We start from the raw sequence: 22,214 nt of genomic DNA, 5'->3' as shown, positions 1-22,214 counted from the left end.
AATAAAAAGCAAGTTGCAAAGTGTTTACTAGTATGTTTAATGTGGACAAAAATAAAATCTAACCTGAATATTTGCATAAATGAACACAGTAAGATATGGAAGGATACATTATTAAATTTAAAACTGGCTACCTCAAGGCAATGGGATTAAAAAGACAAGCTAGTATTAAAGATTTTTTCAAACATCTATCGTTTGACTTGTTAATGGTGAGCATCCCTTTTATATTTTAAAAAATCAAATTTTGCATTTTAATTTTTTCATTAGTAAAAAACATACAAATTAGTTCTAAAAAATAAAAATAACAAGTTAATAAAAAATTAGTTTAAATTCACAACATGTCCATCATAGAAATAATGCTTCTTACCAATTCAACTACATTATAATGTATGTGATAAATATAAGCCTGGAATTATAATTATTACAAACTTTATATGGATCAAGTATGAGTCTAACTAATGGAAAATTCCTCACATGCACAATCTATATTAATGATATTTCACTCTTTTCTGAGGCAAACCTTGAATTAATTTGCCTACCTGAGACTATATATATAATTTTGTAATACCTAAATCTCAGTTAAAAAGTATAGGCAAATGAAGTATGGAAAGACCAAAATGCTAACAATATTAACACTGCTTGGTCGAATAATGAGCAATGGAAGTTATTGTAATTATCTTCAAAAGTTTAAAACCTTGAACTTTGCATATGGTCTCCTTGATGCCTAATATGAAGCCTTGCACATAGTAAGATCTATACAACTGCAGATAAAGACAATAACTTATCTGTGGAGATAGTGGGTCTTCAGTTTGCCTATAAATTTCAGTCAAAATAGTTTGACTATTTTCTTCTCTCTCTTAAACATTCTGAATGCTTCAAAAAATAAATCTTGCACAATGAAATTTCTTTAACACTTCCAAGTTTTGCACAAGAGGTAAAACAAAATGGAGGTCAAAGAAAATACAGTAAAACATAAATTTTTATACATAGTAGGCAATTAAGTAACTTATTAATTTATATTAATAACATCTGTTGCTTACTCGAATCATATTTTATCTAAAACCACAGTTAACATAGATAGCACTAGGGCATCTTATGATGATAGTCAATGATACGAGATTCACAGTAATTTAAGACTGAATGGTGAGTGGCCATTCCTTAAATTCCAAATGTAAGTCATATTGTTTTGCTATATGGAATAAAAATAAGAAATAAGTATCACATGCAATATTAGTGGATGACCCAGAGATGATTCAAGAAGCCCTTGACAGTGAGTGGGCCAAGCACTGGGTTCTTGTTTCATCTCTGCTAACTATCTGATCCTAGATATATCATTTAACTGTCGGAGGCTTGGTCTCTTCATCTGAATCGGGATCAGATCATGAGGGATAAATCTTCTGGGTTTAGTATCTTTTGCTGTCAGTAGGGGAAGAAGAGAAGAAGAAAACAAAATACACAAACAGAAAACTTATTTGGTTATATATAAAGTTCAAAAATAGGAAATTGAGGTTTACCAGTTAAAAAACTGGATTCCAACATTAAACAACAAATTCTCTAAGATTTATTTTATTAAATATATACTGATTCTCATGATCTTTATTTGTTTAAAAGAAAAAACAACTTCAGTGTTTGTGTGACAGGAAAAAACGGGAATGATCAGCATAATTTGTGGAAAATAGATATTTCAGACATTCTTAAAACTCCAGGTCAGACATAAATAAAGTAAAATATAAAATATGCTAAAGATGAGTGAGTACTACTGAATTTAAAAAGGTGGTAATTACCTAACTATAAAAATTCAAAGTTAAAACCATTTCAATGTTGTCTTTGATAATAGGTGGAAATGAGAGAATACTGAGTTCACTTGAGTGAATGAGAGAGAACAACAGAACTTTGAGAATTGATGATGTGGCCAATGATGTGCTTCAATGACAAATCACTAACTTCAAAATCTAGTATTAGTAATAAACAATAATGATTACATCATCTTCTAATTTAATCTTTATTTTTTAAAAAGAACAGCTGCCAAAATAAATGGTACAGAAATAAGGATACTATAACTCAGAAAATAAACTTTAAAAAGGCAATTTCAACAAGAAAATATTAAAAATCATTTCTATTTACAATGAAAAACTACATGCTTATTTCCAAATATTCTATTTTTCTGAGAATCATAACAGCTGAGCTTTAAAATGGCTATTTATGGATGCTGATCATTACTGTAGATTATAATCTCAGAGCTACTGAATCTAGGAGAATCCTTATTTACCTTATTACCAGTGATATTAGTGTGGGTGGCAGTATAGCAAAGTGATTTTTATGCTTTGCCTATTTATGACATGCATGACCTTGTGCAAGTTACTTAACTTTTCCAAACTTTAGTTTGCTCATCAATAAAATCAGGATAAAAAAGTATCTAACTCAGGGATTTTGAAAATGAAAAATATATGTAAGAACACTCAATAATTTTTTTAAAATATTACCTAAAATACTATAGAGAAATGAGTATTTTAAACAATCAAGTACCTTCAGCAATTGTATTCCAAGCCATTAAGCCAAAAGAAAATGTGTTTACCTAAATTCCTATAATGAAATTACAAATATTATTCAGAAAGTAGACTACAGGGAATTCACTTTATTCTAACTAGTAAAGTATAAAAGTAATACTTTTGACATTCACGTGAGTTTTTAAAATAATGATATATTGCTATGAAGCAACCCATAACTCTTTTTTTGATTTTTCTTGGCTTAAAGACCACACATTTATAATGTGAGAACAGGCTGGAACACTGAGCCAAAAAACAAAGCAAAACTAACACACATTAAAGATTAAACACAAGTCCTGTTAGTTTTAATTAATTAGATAGGATACTTTGCTAAAAATAGCATACATCTCTTTAATCTTGACATATATCTCTGGGAGAAGTAAATTCAACTCTAACGTTTCAAAAGTTTCAGTCAGAATTCCAAAGCAGCTCACTTTATTATTTTGGTAATCTTATCTGAAAGAAATTTGTTAAACTCAGTGAACTCTGATTGGCTTATACCACTATTATATACCTTCACCTACCGTACTCCTTTAATTAGGAACCAATAATATCTATGTGTTTATTATATAGCTAGGAGTCGCAAATGAAATGCCTGGACTGAATTAACATTATATTACATATAAATTTATGAGAAAGAAAATGTATATAAACTTCTAGGAAACAGAATAGTTATAAAGAGAGAGAGGGTAACCTTCAAGTATTTGAAAGTATCATGATAACAAATAATTCATCCTCCTTGTTTAAGTTACAAGGAAGCAGATTTTAATGTATTAAAAAAAATTAATTTATCCAGAATTGAAACGTACTTATAACCTCTCTTGAGGACACTATAACTGAAAGAACATGAGAAATCCCTGCACCTTTTAATTCAGTAAACTTTAGAAAATTTATTCCAAGGAAATGATGAAAATGTGCTGAAAGATATACATAAAGGAATAATGGCACAGTTTATAACAGCAGAAAATACTGAAAGCAACATAGATATTATTTAGTCACGAATAGTTCAGGGTAAGATATAAGAAAAATGTATACAAAACTACATAATAAATAGTGCCAATTCTGTCCTCTTACAAAAATATTTGCATGTAGAAGTAATTGGAAAAGTAATTGGAAGAAAGTACATCATAATGTATCAGTTGGTGATTTCTACATGTAGTGGTACTGCAGGTACATTCTGTTCCAAGTTTTAATACATGAGCACATATTAACTTTAATCAGATGCTGAATAATCATCCATCAGGAATATTTTGAAAGAGATTACTATACTTTAATACTAAATTGAATTATATGACTCCCAATAACCCTTCTAACTAAAAGATTCTACAACTCTAAGAAAACTTTCTACGACTAATTGAAAAATCAGTAAGCCTCTGCCAAAAACAGAAAATCTAAAATTAAATTTCCAAAGAAGGACTGACAGCCAAGAGCGGCATTAATTTCTGAAGGAATATCAATATCCTCCGTATAGTAGCTCTTTTCTTAGATAGAAAATAGGGAGCGAACCTAAATGAGCAGTGGCAAATAAACAAAACAACTGCAGAATAAATCTGCAACTGCCAAAAGAAGCAGAAGGAATGAAGGAATGAAGGTCTCTCCCTTATTTTTACCAAAAGGGCCATTGTCTAGGTGATATAATCTGTGATTAATGACTACAATCATGAAAGCTACCCAACATTTTCATATCTGGTAGGATTACAAATCAGAAAAGGGTGGGGTGGGGGGGTGTGGCATTTAAAGTCTCAGTTTCTTTAAAAAGAATATCTGATTTTATCAGTTTGATTAACATCAGAATTAAGTGACCTTTGGTAGGTAAAACTACAATCTGAATTTTTGTCTAAAAAAGAAAGTAAAACATGAAAAACAGAGCTAATTATAAACCACTGGTTCAGAGTCATAAAAATATTATCACCATGCATTTCAAATATTAATCCATTTTAAGTCACATAAAACAGTTTTATGAATTATCATATCATAGATTAGAAATCTATAACCCAAAATTAGCCCAATAAAATCCCCTTGTGATAACTAAAGGTAGCCTTGTTACAAAAGAAACTATAGACTGTCATATACCACAGATAAGAATGCATAATAGAAAATGTGTTTTACCACAGATAAGAATGCATAATAGAAAATGTGTAATAGACTATATTTAACATTTGATGGGAATATACTCCTATAATTGCAAAACAAAACAAAAAGAAAACAATTAAAATTAAAATATGAAATTGTAAATGACTCAAAATATCCAGAGAAATCAATGAGACATTTCTATTTCAAAGTATTTTACTTATTTATATACATGTAAATATATAATTAAATACATGTATATATTTATAAATAATATACACTAGCATGTATATACATATACCATACCATTTTTCTTGCTAGTTATATGACATAGTAGTTAAAGATAGTTAAAATGAAATATTACTGATTGCTTTCCTTATATTTAGAATATGATATGACTTAGAAAATAATGTTTGGTTGTATAGAAAGATCAAGAGAACACAACTTACAGAACCTGGTTAAAATATATGTTTATTTGTCATTCCTTTTTGTTTTTAACAGATGACAGACAAAAAGAAAAAAAGCAAAAATCCTAGAGACTGATTTCCCCACCAGTCATCATAAATAAGAAAAAAATCTCTTTCCCAAATTAACAAATTAACACAAATTAACCAAAAAAAAAAAAAAAAAAAAAAAAAAAAAAAAAAAAAAAAAAAAAGGAAAGAAAAAAAAGAAACTAATGTCCCTTAGCATTAAATCTTTACCTTTACTCATATAGGAGTCATTCTATCAGAAAGACATGGCAGAAACTAGCACCTGAAAAGTACTCGTGGCTTTCTAATTAGTATATGAAAAAATAACCCATTAAAAAATTTTAAGATCAACAATATGCTAGAAACAGTTCTAATAGAATTAAAGAATGTACTATATCCAGCGTAACTGCATAAAACCTTTTTTTTCTATTTATTATTATCTAATCTAGAAACCATTTTTAAGGCAATTTTACTTGACCACCACCCATTTCCTATTGTGGCAAATGATTCAATACACTCAGTACCTTCAACCATTTTTCCAAATTTGGAGTATTTAAGACTCACTACTGAGATGAATGTGTAAAAAACATCACATAAATCAATATTTCTTTAACAACTATAGCATTGAAAATAGCCAAATTCTGAAAAAACTGCTTTCTCCTTAAAAACAAAAAACACAAACCCAAAAGACTCCCTTAAATATCTCCTTTTAAAAACAGCATCTGAAAATAAATATGCTCAAGGAAACACTAATTCACATATGTTCTGACAGGAAATAACAATATACAATATTTTAAACATTTCTGAAAAGGAAGCACATTCTTCTGTATGTTGCAACAGACTCTCCAGATCTGCAATCATACTGCAGTCATGAATAAACATATTCCTCCAAAGTTCTAGCTATGTGTGGCCATATCAAATCATGATTTGATATGGATTTACATCAGATTTGAAATGGATTTACATTACCTGCAACCTTAGGGCCACCTGCTGAACCAGGCTTCCTTGCACTGTTGACAGGATTTCCAGATGTTTTAGGTGCAGGAACCTTGAAGGCCGAAGAAGCTGATGATGGCCTATTTCCATCCACTGATTCTTCATCATCAAAGCTTTTATCTGTACAAAGCATTAGAAAAATGTATTTTAGGAAAACTAAGCTTTGTTCCATTTTCTGTAGGACTCAAAAATCAAATAAAGCTATAATATATATAAAATCATAACTTTATAAGATATATAATACAAAATAGACTCCTTTGAAGAAGCATTTATGTATTGGCTAACACTATATAAAAAAACCCAGTGTAATTTAAAATCAGGTTGCAATACTATCATATTTCTTGCCCATATATAAAGTCAAAATGTAAAACCAAATAATATTCTCTAAAGAAAGAAAAAGCATTTTTTATTTTTTTGCTACTAATATAAGCATTTTCTGCCAGCTCCTCCCATAGTGCATCTTCCAGCACACCCTGCCTTATTCCTTATACCCAGATTCTGCAACTTACAATCACAGATCCGTTTGCAAATCAGTCGCCTCATTCCTCTGAAAGCTCTTAATTTTCCTCACCCTAGGATGCTCCCAAAGGTTCACATGGCCAAATACAGTAGATCTGATACTAATCAAAGATTCTATCAAAAATAGATGGAAACAACCAGAGAACCACCACTGAGGTTTGTGCCGGCATTTTTCTTTCTCTTCCCTGCCCTAGGTACTGTAACAGCCAATCAGCTACAAGGTGACATCATCTTATGGCAGCTACTGCCAGATGAAAGGTAAAAATTTTCTATGTATTTAAAAAATTCTCTGCAGCTGCAATCCTTATTCTGTATCAAAATTTCAAAGGTATTCAATACTAAAGGTTTATAAGCCTAAATTTGTATTTTTCTATTTAATTCATATGAAAATTTATACAAACAGATAATAAGGTTTTATGCAATATTCTGCTGGGCTGCTTATTATTGCATCAGTAAAACATGGACTATCACAGCGCTCATTACTGTGCATAATTAACTCTGTAATCTGCTGTTTATTTAGGCCATAGAAACCAAACTGAACAATTTGTTCTCATAAATGATTCTAAAATATTCCACAAAGCTCCTTCTAGAATATTTGTGAATGACCACACTAGCATCATCTCCTTACATAAAATGAAACCCCACATCTACCTCCTCCCCGCTAAAATCACAAGATGTGTGCATTTTACTCGTCTGAGAAGATGGTTTTCTCTAGGACCCTGCACAAACCAACCACGACAAACAAGATGGGCGAGGCAGAGAAGCAGCTTTACCACAGGCTTCAGATCAATACGCCAGAATCTTCTTTCAATCTGCTCCACTTACCTATGCAAATATCCAAATAAACTAAGAATAAAAATCATTCCTACAAAGAGATACTTCCAGTCCTACTATTAAATATGTATTTAAAGGAAATACAGCAAACAAGTGTTGAAAGACTTTTATTGGAAACAAGAGGATCAAACAGATACCCTAATAGAAAGCCACATTCCATTTCAGCAAGTGTTTTTCTTAAATAACACCACTTTAGGAAAAAAGTATCTTCCAGGTACATAAATAAATATATATATTAGTATAAAACTATTAGGGAGTCAGTTTGGATCAATTAAAGCCTATATGCTCTATACAGACTGCTATGTTAAAAACACTAATAGAATTCCAAATAAACTTTTTTTTGCCACCATATGTAAAAAATGTACCTAAGGGAGATGGCAGACACACAAATCTACAGAAAGATAGGTACTGAAACACTGAGCAGCCAGAAGTTCCCATGGAAACAGTGTTCTGTTCCTACAAACACACGAGAATTGAAAAGAGTAAATGTCTCTACCAATAAAAAAAATTTAACTCTTAACATTCTCAAACTACTAGGAAATTAATTTTTAACCTTTTATCGAAATAAGCAGAGAAAAGGATACAAATCCTAAGTATGCAGCTCAATAAGTTTTCACAAAATGGACATGCCAGTGTAACCAGTCTCCTGACTGTTATTGGCCTCATGTAAACACCCTCACTGAACTCCCTCAAAGTCACTATTTCCTGCCCAAGCAAGATAGTCCTGGCTTCTAACATCAGAAGTTAGTTTTGCCCATTTCTGAACTTTGTATGAAAGGAATCATACAATAGGTTCTCTCGTATATAGCTTCCTTTCACTTAATATAATTAATGTTTGGAAGATTCGTCTTCACTGCTTACAGTTTTCTAGCATATGAATGACTGTACCACTATTTATTCATATCCATTACACTGTGATGGCCACTTGAGGTGTTGCCAGCTTGAGATTATTATAAAATAGTACTCCTAAGAGGTAAGCAAACAAAGTTAAAGGGTTCTACTAAGGCTTTTACTATTATTGTGGAAGTCATAAACTTCCCTGGGTACAGTAATTTATTTTAGATTGTAATAGGTCAAAGATGCATATTGTGAACTCTACAACACTGGTACTCAAAATGTGGTCCCAGACTCGTAGCTGAACATCATTTGGCAATCTGTTAGAAATGCAATTTCTTGGGCCCCAACTCATATCTACTGACTCAGAAACTCTGGAGATGGGGACCCAGCAATTTGTGTACTGACAAGCCCTCCTAGGGATTCTGATGCATAATCAAGTTTAAGAACCACTGTCATATGGCAGGAGTTGGAAAACTTTGTCTATAAAGGGCCATATAGTAAATATTTTATTTTAGGCTTTACAAACAATACATATATGTACTACTCAATTATGCCACTGTATACAGTACCCAAACTGTGATACACTATATGTAAACAAATCGATGTGGCTGTGCTTCAATAACATTTTATGTACAAAACAGGGCTGTGAGGAGAGTTGGCCTGCAAGTAACAGTTGCCAATTCCTGCTCTAGAGTAACCACTAAAATACTAGTAAATGTATAAACTAATAGAAGAAAAAATAAATAATTGATTAATCTAAAAGTAGGAAAGGAGGCAAAAAGAAAGTGATAAAATAGAAATAAAAGATAAAGTGGCAAATAGAAAACCAAGTATATCAGTAAATCCTTAAATGAAAATGGACTAAATATTCCAAGTAAAAGAACAAGACAGAATTTTAAAAAAACAGGTTGCTTAAATGAAATATACTTTTCAGATAAGGCCATGTTAAAATAAAATAATAGTTAAAGACCACAGCAAACATCAATCAAAAGAAAATGGGTACAGCTATGTTAACTTCAAACAAAGCCAGCTGAAGAAGCATTACCAGAGAAAGAGACTATTAATAATGACAAAGAGGTCAATGCAACAGAGAAAAAAATCAGAACCCTAAATTTCTGTGCACCAGTAACATAGGTTCAAATATATAAAGCAAAGGATGAAGAAGTAAAAAGAAAAACAGACATCTACAAATATAGAAGAAAATAAATTTTTACCTACTTCCAATAAGGTTATATCTTTTTTGACCATAAGCTAAAAGAATTCATAAAACTACATCATCGCAAGCCCCTAAATTTAAAATATTTTGTAATTTATTTAGAGATTATAAATATTCTAGGCTTAAAAATATTTTCTTAATAACCACAAAATATCAGAACAAATCAGTTCTATTTCTTACTAGCACCCATCACTTCCTGAAACACTTTTATAAGTGAACTAGAAGCTGGACTGGAAATGGGCAGGAACTTTGTTTTGTTTGTGCTATAACACTAGAACGATTACGGAAAACTGTCATAGCTAACTCTGCTTCCTGCTTCCCACATTTGCATTCCTAGAATTTATTCTCAACAAAATGTCTGAGTTGAATAAAGTCCCATCATATTGCTGCTCAAAATCCTCCTAAAAGGCATACCAAGACTCCAAGATCTACAAGATCCTAAATATCATGTAGGTCTCTCTAATCTCATCTCCTTGCTATCTGCTACCTATTCATCTTTCTCTCCAATCCAGCCTTACCAGTTTCCTTGCTGTAACTCATATCAAGGCCTCTACACTTGTTGCCTTTGCCTAGAATGCCCTTCCTCTTCATAGCCACATTGTTTACTCACCTGCTTCGGATCTTTATTCATCTATTACTTCCTCAAAGAATTCTTGTTTGGATACTAAAAGGGTAACTCAATTATTTTACTTATTTTATTATTTATTATCGCTCTCCTCCCACTGAAATCTATTATCTATTAGGATAAGAACTTGTCTATTTGCCCACTGCCATACCTCCAACATGTGGAGCAATGCTCAGAATAGCACACTTTATAGTCTTAGGGAGACTTTTGGTCTCCGGTAAAAGCATTAGTAGTTTATTTGAAACAAAACTCTAAAGGCAAACAAACTACAATCACTGGATAAAATACACATTAAAAAAAAAAACCTTCTTAAAACAATAAATATACCTAAAATATACTAAGAAATAAAAGGATAAAACCAGTACATTTGAACTTCTATTCTAAAGGCCTTGTGGGGCAAAGGGAACAAAATTCAAAACCAACATAAGATGCAGAGTCTAAGAGGACAGTCTTCCCAACAGAAGCTGGTATACCAAAAGAGTATACAGTTCACCCTTGAACAACACAGATTTGAACTGCACTGGTTCACTTATACACAGATTTTTTTCAATAAATACCTGCAACTGTTTCGTTCTGTGGCTAGGAGTCTGCAGATGCGGAGGACCTACTGTATGCAATGATCTATACTATTTTGTAGAGAAGACTTGAGCATCTGCAGATTTTGGTATCCACAAGGGGTTATGGAACCAATCCCTTGTGGATACTGAGGGTAATAGTTAAGTTTATTGGGAATCAAAAGTTATATGCAGATTTTCAACTGCATGGGGGTTGTACAGTTGGTTGTTCAAGGGTTAACTGTACTCTCAGGATTAAAATGCACTATAAGTAAGTTCTTACCATCTTAAAGTCTTTTATTCTTTCCAAACTTTTCTCGGAAGAGACCAGTAGAGAAGTAAATCAAATGGAGTACTTCATTAAGGTTAAATGTTTGGGCGGTCGAAACACTCAAGCCCTTAAACTCAGCAGGCTTACACTTCTAGTACTCCCAAGCAACAGCCAAAGCAAATGCAAAATTTTCCTGGAAGTCTCTGGCCTCACATTATTTGCACAAATATTTTCCAATGGTCACTCAGCATGACAGGAAACACAATACCATGAGAAAGAATAAGCAGAAAGAGAGAGACAATAGGAAAGATCCACTTCGAATGCTAGAATTATCAAACACAAGCTATATGTGGATGCTTTACTACGCAAGCTTGAAAATAGCTTCAGAGATGACAAAATTATATATATAAAAAAAGGTGACATAGATTCTTTTTAAACAACCAAACAGAACTTCTAGAAATAAAAATACAACAATTGAAATTTCAATCCAGTGGGCAGGCATAACAGTAGATTAGACACAGCTCAAAAGATGATTAATGAACTAGAAGATAAATCAGAAAAAAACTTCCTAGGATATATATATATAGTAGGTGCTTCCATATTTACTGAATAAACAAACAAAAAAGGATAGAATACAGGAAACAACGTACAAATTATAATTATGTTGATACCTCTGTTCTCACTCCAATATTTCAAAAAGACAATATATATGGTTTGGTGCAGAAACTGAACTAGATGAATATATTAAAAAGTACTAGAGAATACAAACTAATAAAGTAAGCAGGGTGTAGTAGTTCCGTATATGATGGAGATGGAAAAGAAGAGAAAAAGGAGGAGAGGAACTGATAAGAGCAGGACAAAGAGATGGAGATGGAGGAGGAGAAAAAGATGGAAGGGAAAGAGAAGATAGGGAGGAAGAAGAAATGGTGATAGAAGGGAAGAGGAGATGGAAATAAAGGAGGAAGAGATGGAGGAGGAGATGGACAAGAGGAAATGGAGGAAAAGAGAAAGAAGAGGAGGAGGAGGAGGAGGAAGAAGAGATGGAAATAAAGGAGGAATAAATGGAGAAGAAAGGAGGCAGAAGTGGGTAAGAGAAAGGAGGGAGGAGGGACGGGCAGAAAGAAAGGAGGAAGATAAAAGAAGCCCAAGTAGGATAAGGGCTTATGTTGCCTTCATATTACACTTGGAAACTGTCCTCGGTAAGCACTGAGCTATTTATAGGCCCACAATTCCATATTGGCATGCCTGAAAGTTGAAAAGCTCTAAAAATTCAGCTTTAACTTGTTTTGCCTTTTTAAATTCATTTGACAACAAAATCTGAACTGATTTGAACTTAAGTTTATGGCAAAACATGGTGTGAACTGGCATGAAGGCCAGTTTATTATCTTTATTTTCACTTACTGTGAATTTGTAACTGCAAAAATATTAATGTGCTTGATTACAAGGTGGAGCCCCAAACCCAGCTGGAATTGTTATATAAGGTATACAACCATATTACTTTTCTAAAATCTGACATATTATGAATTCCAAAACCCAGGTGGTCCCGAAGGTTTCAGATAAGAAATTATATATTTATATTACCATAATCAAGCCTCTTCTCTTTTTTCTTTTTCCCTTTGAAGAAAAGCCATTTATGTATTCAAATGGCTATTTAAACTTTCTACTTCACTTTTATGGGTATACATATTCCAAAATCTGAAATTTCTGCTTCTGAATGCATATAAGAGATCTAAAAAACTGCTCCATCCTACATGGCAAACAAAAGAGCAAGCCAAAACTTTACATCATGTCTCATTAAAAAAAAATCATTTTGTGTGGATTTTCTTCAGTGAACCAATCATACAATTTAGTAAGAACTCACAACACCATGGACCTTCATGTGAAAAATATACCCTGTTTTACATTAAGTAGTTTCTTATACCAAAGTTCCTCTTTTCACTTGAAGCTACATCCTTCCTTATTCTAATTAAAACAAAGAGTTACAGGGCTTTGGATTTCTGAACTGTTTTTATACTCTTGAATATCTAGCAATGACCATTGTTATATCTTATAGCTATACTAGCAACTTAAATAAGGACCAAATTACACCATAGGTGTCTCAGAAAACGCAAACAAATTTTAGCTGCCTGCACTCCTCACTCTGCTTTTACAACAGGATACTCTCTTTAGCTTTCCCCTGACCTCACAGGACCCTCTAGCTCAGTCTCTTCATCCATTTCCCAACCCCTAAACGTTGAATATCCTTCTTTTCCCCAGACTACACATTTTCTAATTGGCTTCGTCTATTCTCAATAGTTTTCAATATTTTCTTTATGCTGGTAATTCTCAAATGTTTGTCTCTAGCCTATCCTCTCCCAATTCCAGACCTATATATTCAACTGCCTCCTAGACATCTTCCCCATGGCATCTCTAATTCGACATGGATAATCTAACCCCAACCATCATCTCCAAACCTGTTCTCCCTGTCTTCCCCCATCCCAGTAAATGACATCACCATCTAGTGAGCTCAAGCTCACAAGGTGGGAGCCTCATTCCAAGTTCTCCTCTGCCCCATATGGATCATCTACCAACAGTTCTTGTTGTATATTAACTCCAAGTTATATTTCATATCCACTTACTTCTCTTTACCTCTGCTGCCACTCCTAATCTAAGGCCAAACCAGTATCATCCCTGCCTATATTGTGACAACCATCTCTTAACTGGTCTCCTTGCTTCCATTCTTGACTTTCTAAACTACAAAGTAGACAATGCAATCCCCTAAAACAGTAATTTAAAGCAATGGGTACTGAAATTGTTAAGTGAAAGGGATGGGGAACTTTATGACAAAAATACACACTACCACCTACAAAATTTGTGCCCCTCCCCAAAAAATCAGAACTGATTATGATCAAACCATTAGTAGAATTTTCAATTTTCAGTAAATACAGGGGATACAAAAACATTACAAAACAAAAACATAAAACCATAGTGGCAATGCAATCAACAAAATTTAGTATGTGGGAAAACTTCACCTGACAGATGTTTTTTCCTTCAACAAATAAATGGTGATAGGAGAAAAAGACAACTGCTACAGGTGAATAGAAGAACCTTAAGAGATATATTAACCAACTGCAATGATATATCTTGTGTGAATCTCAATTCAAACTATAAAAGGTATTTATGAAACAACTAAGGAAATTTTAACAGTGAATATCTGATATTACGGGTTAATTATTTCAGAAGTGATAATGGTACTGTAATTGTCTTTTAAAAAGATGTTTTATTTTATATATGTATATGTGTGCACATACACACATACCCCAGTCCAGCAAGATAGTAGAGCTAGGGAAGATAGGTAGGGATACAGATGAATAGGGATACAGATAAGTAAAAATAGGCTATGTATTGGTAATTCCTTGAAGCTGGATAATGGTGGGAATGAAGGTTTATGACAATATTCTATATTTCTGGGTATGTGTGAAATTTTTCCTTAAAAAATATGATAAATAGAATCATGTTACTCTCTTGCTTAAAAGCCTGCAATAGATCCCCAATACAATGATAAGCAACATCATAATGGCAAAGACTACGACAAATTCTTAAAAGATACAAATAAGCTAATGAAGGGGAGAAACTTATCAAAATAATAATAGTAATAATAATAATAATAATAATAGAAAATGATGTCTCAGAGCTAAAGAAAATCACAAACCTTCAGATGTAAAATAACCAAATAGTAAAAATTTTAAATGTTTTCATTTAAACTAAAATGAAAATTTTCAGTAAAACAATTAGAAATTGAAAATCCAAGCACTTCAAGATAAAACAATGGCCAAATTTCAATATTCACATGAAGGTGATGTGTTTTCAGCAACACAGTTAATCATAAATAGTTAATTATTTTAAGTATAAAAAATGAAGTCCATTCTATACAACATTCAGAAGAAGCCAAGAAATCTGATAGTCTAAAAATTTGTAGGTAGGAATTAACTAGTTAAAATATATTTGAAGACTTTTAACCCTTTCTTTAAAGGAGCCCTTTAAAAATTCAAGACCTTCAATAGTTCAATGAAGTAAAGAGGCAAACACAATTTAAAACATTACTTGGTATTAATAAAATTAAATAACATATTTCATGATAACATAATATCAAACTAAATAATAAATGCAGTCCATAATAAGGTTTATTTAGAACCTTTACAAAAATCTAGTCATTTCAGGTAGTTTAATTTTCATGACAGCTACAGATTAGTCATTACAGTTGCCAAGAACGTCAACTACTCCATTCTATATCTACAAAGAGAAGATATAAACCTTTTCTTAAAGGTTCAAGTTCATTAGCAACATTGGGTTTAACGATATGTTGCTATTGGTGCTCAGCACCTTGCACCCAGATGGTTAAATGAGTCTGTTTCAAGAAGGCTAAGATTTTTAATGTTAGTGCCTACTACTTATTGCTTATATTGCTGCTAAATACTCAATCTTTTGTCCCTTGTAATTTACCTTTTTCTCCTTACAAACTCTTTTTTCCCCCCTTATCATTTTTCCTTGAAGAAAACTTTGGTCTTTTTGCCAATAAGTTAAAGAGTTGCTTTCTTTCAGTGATTTAAATTACCCAATCCTAGTATATTGTAGAGACTATTCCAGGGTATGGAAGAAGAAAGATCTAGTCAGTATTAATTTCTTACTATTGTTCCCTATCCCCAAAACTAGTAGTTACGTGTCAATTTGGAGTGGTACCAGAGGGCTTAACTATAGAAAGCCAGGATTATATCATCACTTGTACATATTTGCTAAAAGATTTGTGTTTGAAATAACAGACTGTTGAAATGTTAAATTTACAAATACTCTATTTGCAACAAAACCTTATTTCTTTCCAGCCACAGTGCAGCATAACCAAAGGCGAAATTCCTCTCAAGAGCTTCTGAGGCAAACTGCAGGGCTTATCACCACAGAATAACCCTACAGGTTTTTAATTCTGCCCAGAGTTACTTCACAATCATCTGACTACCTGGTTTTATATTCTTGGGTAAGGACAGACAACCAACAGAAAGGCAGCTGAAACTCTTCAATGAGTCATTATACTGCTTCCCAAGTCCAAGTTTTCCAAAAATTAAACTGCAATAAAATTTTTCATTGGCCTTAAAGTTAAGCTTAAATAACATATTCAATAGAGAATAGATTAATAACCAAAATATACAAAGAGCAACTATACAAAAAAGGCAACAAAAAAGTCAAATAAACAAAAGTTGACTAAGGATGCCAGAAGGCAATCCACAGAAAAGGAAATACAAATAAACATATGAAGATGATCAACCCTATAAGAAAATAAAGATTTTTTTTTAAGGGTGAGATATTTTTCGTTCATCTAATAGGCAAATTTTTGAAAGATTAATAAAAAGGAGAATGGAAAAGAATACAGGATAGCAGGTACTGTTTGTGGTAAGTGGTAAAGCCCCTTTTAGGGGAAATTCGATAGAGCTAACACAATTTTAAAAAAGAAAAACTGATCCACAAATTCTACTTCTAGACTATTTTAAGAAATATATACGTGTATGTTGTATATGCTCATATGATTTGTATGAAGGTATTAACTTCAGAATCATTTAGAAAATTATATGTAATTAAACAGACTCAAATTCCATAAAAAAAAAAAGGTTATTATACATCCATACTATGGAATTCTATGCAACAGTTCAAACAAATGAGGCAGTTACACATGACAACATAAAAAAAAAATCTCTGCCATATTGATTAGACATAGCAAATGGCAAAATACATTCAGAATGATATCATTTATGTAAACTCGGTCAAAACAAACCCATTTATTTTGATATTTAATATACATGTAAAGCACAGTGAAAGGTATGAAAAGACAAACTCCATACTAATAAAAGTGTTCATCTCTGAACACCTGGGGCTTGGAGGTGGTTCTGAGAGAATTTTTAATTTATCTGCATTGTTTGAATTTTGAAAAGGAGAAGACAGTATTTGTGTATTAAGTTCATAATTTAAAACGAAAGAATAAAAAACAACATAGGTTAGGAATAGCGTAATCTATTTGTTATGTATGTTTACACAATACCAGTGTGGTAGAGCTGTATTATATGTGAGAGAGACGAATATTCAGAGTATATATAAAACTGCCCAGAACTATAAATCCCAAGATAACCTGTATGTATATGTATTTATATGTATATGTATAGTTATTCTTAGATTTAAAATTTTTTAAATAAAGATGTGTTCCTTTAATTATCGATAAAATCCAATAAAAGTATTTTCATTTTGAAGAAGATAATGAGAAGGAAGTTTACCCTCTGAGCTTTATAAGAGGATGTTACTTTGATTTTTAAAAATCAATAAATCCCTAAACAATCTGAATGTATTCATGTACTATTTGGAAAAAAAACTAAGTAAATATACATTGTTGGCATTGAACCTGTAATGTTTAAGAAAGAAATACAATCTGAATATTGCCCAAATCCAATTCAACATTTAGAGCTGCCTGTAAATTAAGTTTTAAACAAACAAATGAACAAACTTGGCAATATGAGACTTGGCCCTTACATATATGAGAACTTAATTGCTAATTTTGATGGCTTTTGCCTTAAAAATTAGTAGTTAAAATTATAGTTATTTATTTCTATAAGGACATACAAAAGTTACAGAAATTCTTGGAATAAACCATAACAATATGCAAAACCAAATTTACTATCATTATTTCCATTAACATGTACATTAATAGTTTAAATCACTGTTTACAAATATAATTTTATAAAGTTCGCAGCTATTCCTCGTAGTTCCAAGGGGACAAACTCCTTACAGGAAAGTCATTAAGTCATAAGGAAGGCTGAAACTGTTAAAACTCCCAAATACAGACCAGTCTTCATTAAGAACAAAGCATTTTTGAGGAACCTCAAGTTCCCCTTCATACATATCTCTGGTGTTGATGCAATTATAAAGTATACCCCTAGGCATCTTAACCAAAGGTTTAATAATGAAAAAGAAAAAGCTCAAGAATTAAGTGTTGTCAAGGACAATACCAAATGCAGGCTCGAGGCTCTAATTTGGTTCTAGTTTGCTCTCTGTACCTGGATCTGGGACTTAAAATCTCAGCAAGCCTCGATTTTCTGTAAAATGGAAATACCAAAATACTCTATATACTTCACAGAGTTATCTGTACCTGAGAAGTTAATGTATACTAAGTATACTAAAGTGCTTTGGGAAACTATAAAGCACTATAGAAATATGTTTTTTAGATTATTCTTATCACAATAAAACTGGCAAAACCAATTTTTAATCAAATTATATCCTACATAGAATTCGTAAAAGATTAAATATTTTCTAGAGAACTATTTACTAGGGACATTGAAAAATCACAAGCATACTAATAAAAGTGTCCATGGCAAGCCATTTTGCTTCTTTAAACACTTTACTACCACAGAATTCTACTTGTCAAATACAACAGGAAAGATGTCAAGCTACCTAACCAAAATCCGTCATTCTTCCAAAGGCCATGTTCTCTTTTCAAGCTTTTGCATATATTCCATGTTTCTTCCAATATCCCTTCATATCTACCACCAAAGACTGAGGGCTTGCTTGGGTTGCAAGGTAAATTGTCACCTCATATTTGCTAGATCCCATACAGACATATCAAGTAGAGAAAGATACCAAATGACAAGTAGGCACACACACGTGCATATGTGCATATATGAGTGTGTACACACACACACACACACACACACACACACACACACACACACGTCCTTCATTCTTTAGGGAAAAATATATCCCTTACATAGCAAATGATCGTCACTTTAAAAGGAAGTGTAAAACACAATCAAAAGAAGAAAAATATCTTACTCACCATCTCCCATAGCCATTCAGATGGTCCAGGGAGCTCTCTCTAACCAAGAGGTCAAACAGCACAGCAAATAAATGCAGCTCAGTGCCTGCGCCACTGGGCTCGGCCTGCAGCCTGCAGACACCCAGAGCACTGTGTGACCCAGGCCGCGCTGCAGCTCTGCACCGCAATAGCCAACAGCTGCTGCTCCACTTCAAAATAAAAGTCTGGGGTCTTGCTGAAAACCCTAGTCTACTTAGCAGAGCCTAGGAGAGCTTAATCAAGATTATTATTTAACTGCACACATGCGGTTAGATACAGGTTATGATGTTTCTCCTTGTACTAGCTGTCTGAAATTTAATGTAAGAAAAGCTCTGGGAGCCAATAAATGCCATCCCACCAGAGGACTTTTAATGCAATCATCAAAACACAAGGCATGTGTTCAGCAATCATTTTCTGCTTCCCTAAAGATATCCATGTAATCAGTAGCAATCACATGATCTGATGGATTAACTGATTTGCGCCTTTTTAAAAGGTTTTCATCCTTTTGTCGTTACCTTTTAATATTTACAACAGAAGATTGCTAGAAGTGCACAGATAGGAATAGCCCAGTTTCCACGATTAACTGCTCTCATTATGCAGGAAGCATTTCTGGCTGCCGTAAACAAATCACGTCAAAGGCAGCCCATCAAAGGCTGCTCTGTGTGCTGACAGCAGGGCCACACGGAACAAAGCTTGCTTCTGGTGGAGACAGAACCTCACCAGTGCGCAGCTGCAGGGACTCGGAGCACCCTCCATCCAAGCGGCACAACCATCAGCACATTGTCAAGCTCAGAGAAAGCCCTGGGGCTCATGGTCACAAAAAAATCAGCCTAAGAAGAGCTGCTTTGCTTTTCATTGAAGGGTATGTTATAAACACATTTAAAAAACTACCTTATTGCCTCATATAAGCCAAGTATCAAGGTAATTTCAAAGCTTAGTTTCTATGGTTTATTTTATTGCCAGCCTCCTAGAGCAATTATTTTAGTAGCAATTGTTTCAAACAGAGAAGCTGGCAAATATTTTACAATGATTACATGCCAAGACTGCATTAGGTCCTACCCATACAGTAGACAAATCAGAATTATGCAGTTTTTTCACAGTGAAAGAGAAAAAGACTTGCAGTCACAGCCACCAACACTGTTGTTTACATCTCGATTAGCTTAGCGTAGGAGACTGTCTAGAAAGCTCCATGACGACACCAGGCCTTGCCGTAACCACAGGAGGCCTGCAACTTTCAGTCTTTTCCTTCTTACAGGGCTGGGGTTGCCTCCTTTCAGTCACAATCTGATTAATTTTAAATCCAGTTTCCCTCTACTAGCAGAGCTAATTCCACTGCACTTAGGGATTCTGCTTAGCTTACTTTGTAATACAAGAATTAAAGTCAGGCTTGAAAAACCCTCAAGACAAAAAAAAATGCTGTGCATTTCTCACTATTTCTAAACTAAATAATATGCTCAAATCTCAGATGATATGATTTACTTTGTGTTCTTGAGTGTGCTAAACTAATGCTCTAGAAAATCAAGTCAAAGAATTCGATCAAAACTTAAGAGTATAGATATGATAATTATGAAAAAATGAAGAGACAAAAGCATGAGGTATAAAGTTATATACCAGGATATGCATAAGGGGAGAAAAGGTAGACTAAAGAGAAAAAAAAAAAGAACAGACTATTTCTCAGAATAATGTAAATAACATAGTGTCAGACCATGTCATCACATTCCTTTCCCTCCTTGAATTTCCCAGAAGTCTATCACAACTCCTCCCATGGCCTACAAGGCCCTCATATCATGGTTCCTGCTTATTCTTTCAACAACATCTCATATATGGTCTCCTTTCCAATCCACCCCTAGCCTCTCTGGGCTCTAGCCAGCACTGGCCTCTCTTCTGTTCTTCAAATATACTAAGTCCTTTTTTCTACCTTGGGCCTTTATGGTCACCTGAAAAACTTTTCCTACCATTTATCCCATGACTGACAAGCTAATTCTCCTTTATCAGGTCTCAATTCAAACATGTCAGCTCTCTGAAAGACTTGCCCCACTACTCTATCTAAAGTGGCATCACTGAGTTACTTACTGACTCCATACCATACTTCAGGGGCACCCAATTCCGGGGCCGCAGACCAGTACCAGTCTGTGGCCTGTTAGGAACTGGGCTACATAGCAGGAAGTGAGTAGCGGGCAAGAGAACCAAACTTCGTGTATTTGCAGCCACACCCTAGTGCTAGCATCACCACGTCGGATCATCAGGCATTAGATTCTTATAGGAACACCCTTCCCTAGTGCCAAAAAGGCTGTTAAGATGACAGCTTTTAGCTATGGCTCTTTATAACAAAATCTTCTGGTTTTTTGTTTTTGTCTGTATTTAGTAAAATAATTTTTTCATCCAAGACACTCTAAATCAACATAAGTATGATGTTTCATTTTTATGGTTTCAGGCAAAGGCATACTAAAATAATTTACTTACCACAACAGTTTCTAGTCACAGAATATCATATGAATTAAATGCCATGTTTGGGTGAACTCACAATTTGCTCTGCATATGTAAACAAAGTGAGAGGAAAAAAGGTGGTATCTCCTATGGCTCTTCAGTCTGTTGTGTGCATGATTTTCACAAGTTTTCATGTTGAGCCTTTATTTTGACCTAAAATGTTTTCCTGTTCTATAACTTTAAAGTTTTAGTTTAAGTGTACGATAACAATGAGCCAACAAAGGGCTTTGTGAGGAAAAATTGTGCAGAAATAAAAATGTAGTTGAATAAACCTTCACTACACTACTTTAGGTACACATCATTTTATTTGCCTTCAGATTATTACTTATGAAAATCTGTTTTCAGTGTTCAATTGATACATTTTTCTACCTGTGGAAATTACTCAAGTATCCTGGGTTGAGATGAAATATACCATAATATTAGTGGAAATAATTTTTTCATTTAATGGCTCTTCGTTTGGCAAATGGCTTTTCAAAGATTTTAGGGATAATTTAAATTAATTTCATTAAATTCATTAAATAAAGGGTAGTTGTATTTTTTTCATTACCAACTGTATTCACTCTGGATATATATTTGCTTACTTGTTTATGATCTATTCTACCTCACTGGAACGTAGACTCCTTGAGGTGGAATCTTTAACTGTCTTCTTCATTGTTGCAACATGATCTAATTTACATTTTAAGATCAGTCTCACTTCTGGATAGAAAATAGATTCCAGAGGGCAAACATGGAACAGAAATCTATTGCAGTAATCTAGGTAAAAACTAAAGGAGACTTAGACTGAGGTTTTAGCAGTGGAGATGGAAAAAAACTAAGCAAATTTGAGATATATCGGGATTTCAGAGGAAAAAATGACTAGTTAGACTGGGAGATCGATTTCTAGCCTGAGTTGATGGTGGTACCATTGATTGAAATGGGTAAACTT

At 33.3% G+C, this 22,214-nt stretch overlaps 1 protein-coding gene across 5 annotated transcripts in view; it reads right to left on the bottom strand.

The window, feature by feature from the left end:
• The window catches only part of CLASP2 (cytoplasmic linker associated protein 2), a 149,749-nt gene that overhangs the window by 99,333 nt on the left and 28,202 nt on the right, over positions 1 to 22,214 (bottom strand). For 4 of the 5 annotated variants that reach the window (XM_039843427.1, XM_039843429.1, XM_039843428.1 and 1 more), the window contains exon 8: positions 6,056 to 6,202. In XM_039843427.1, coding sequence (XP_039699361.1) covers positions 6,056 to 6,202 — 147 coding nt within the window. Of the gene's footprint in view, positions 1 to 6,055; positions 6,203 to 18,784; positions 19,387 to 22,214 lie in introns of those variants that run through there. The other variant, XM_039843431.1, reaches the window with a different exon arrangement.

This window comes from Pteropus medius, unplaced genomic scaffold, assembly GCF_902729225.1.
Source record: "Pteropus medius unplaced genomic scaffold, Ma_sr-lr_union100, whole genome shotgun sequence".
NCBI classification, from domain to species: domain Eukaryota; kingdom Metazoa; phylum Chordata; class Mammalia; order Chiroptera; family Pteropodidae; genus Pteropus; species Pteropus medius.
Note: the sequence above shows the minus strand (reverse complement) of the source record. Positions and strands in the feature narration are given on the sequence as shown.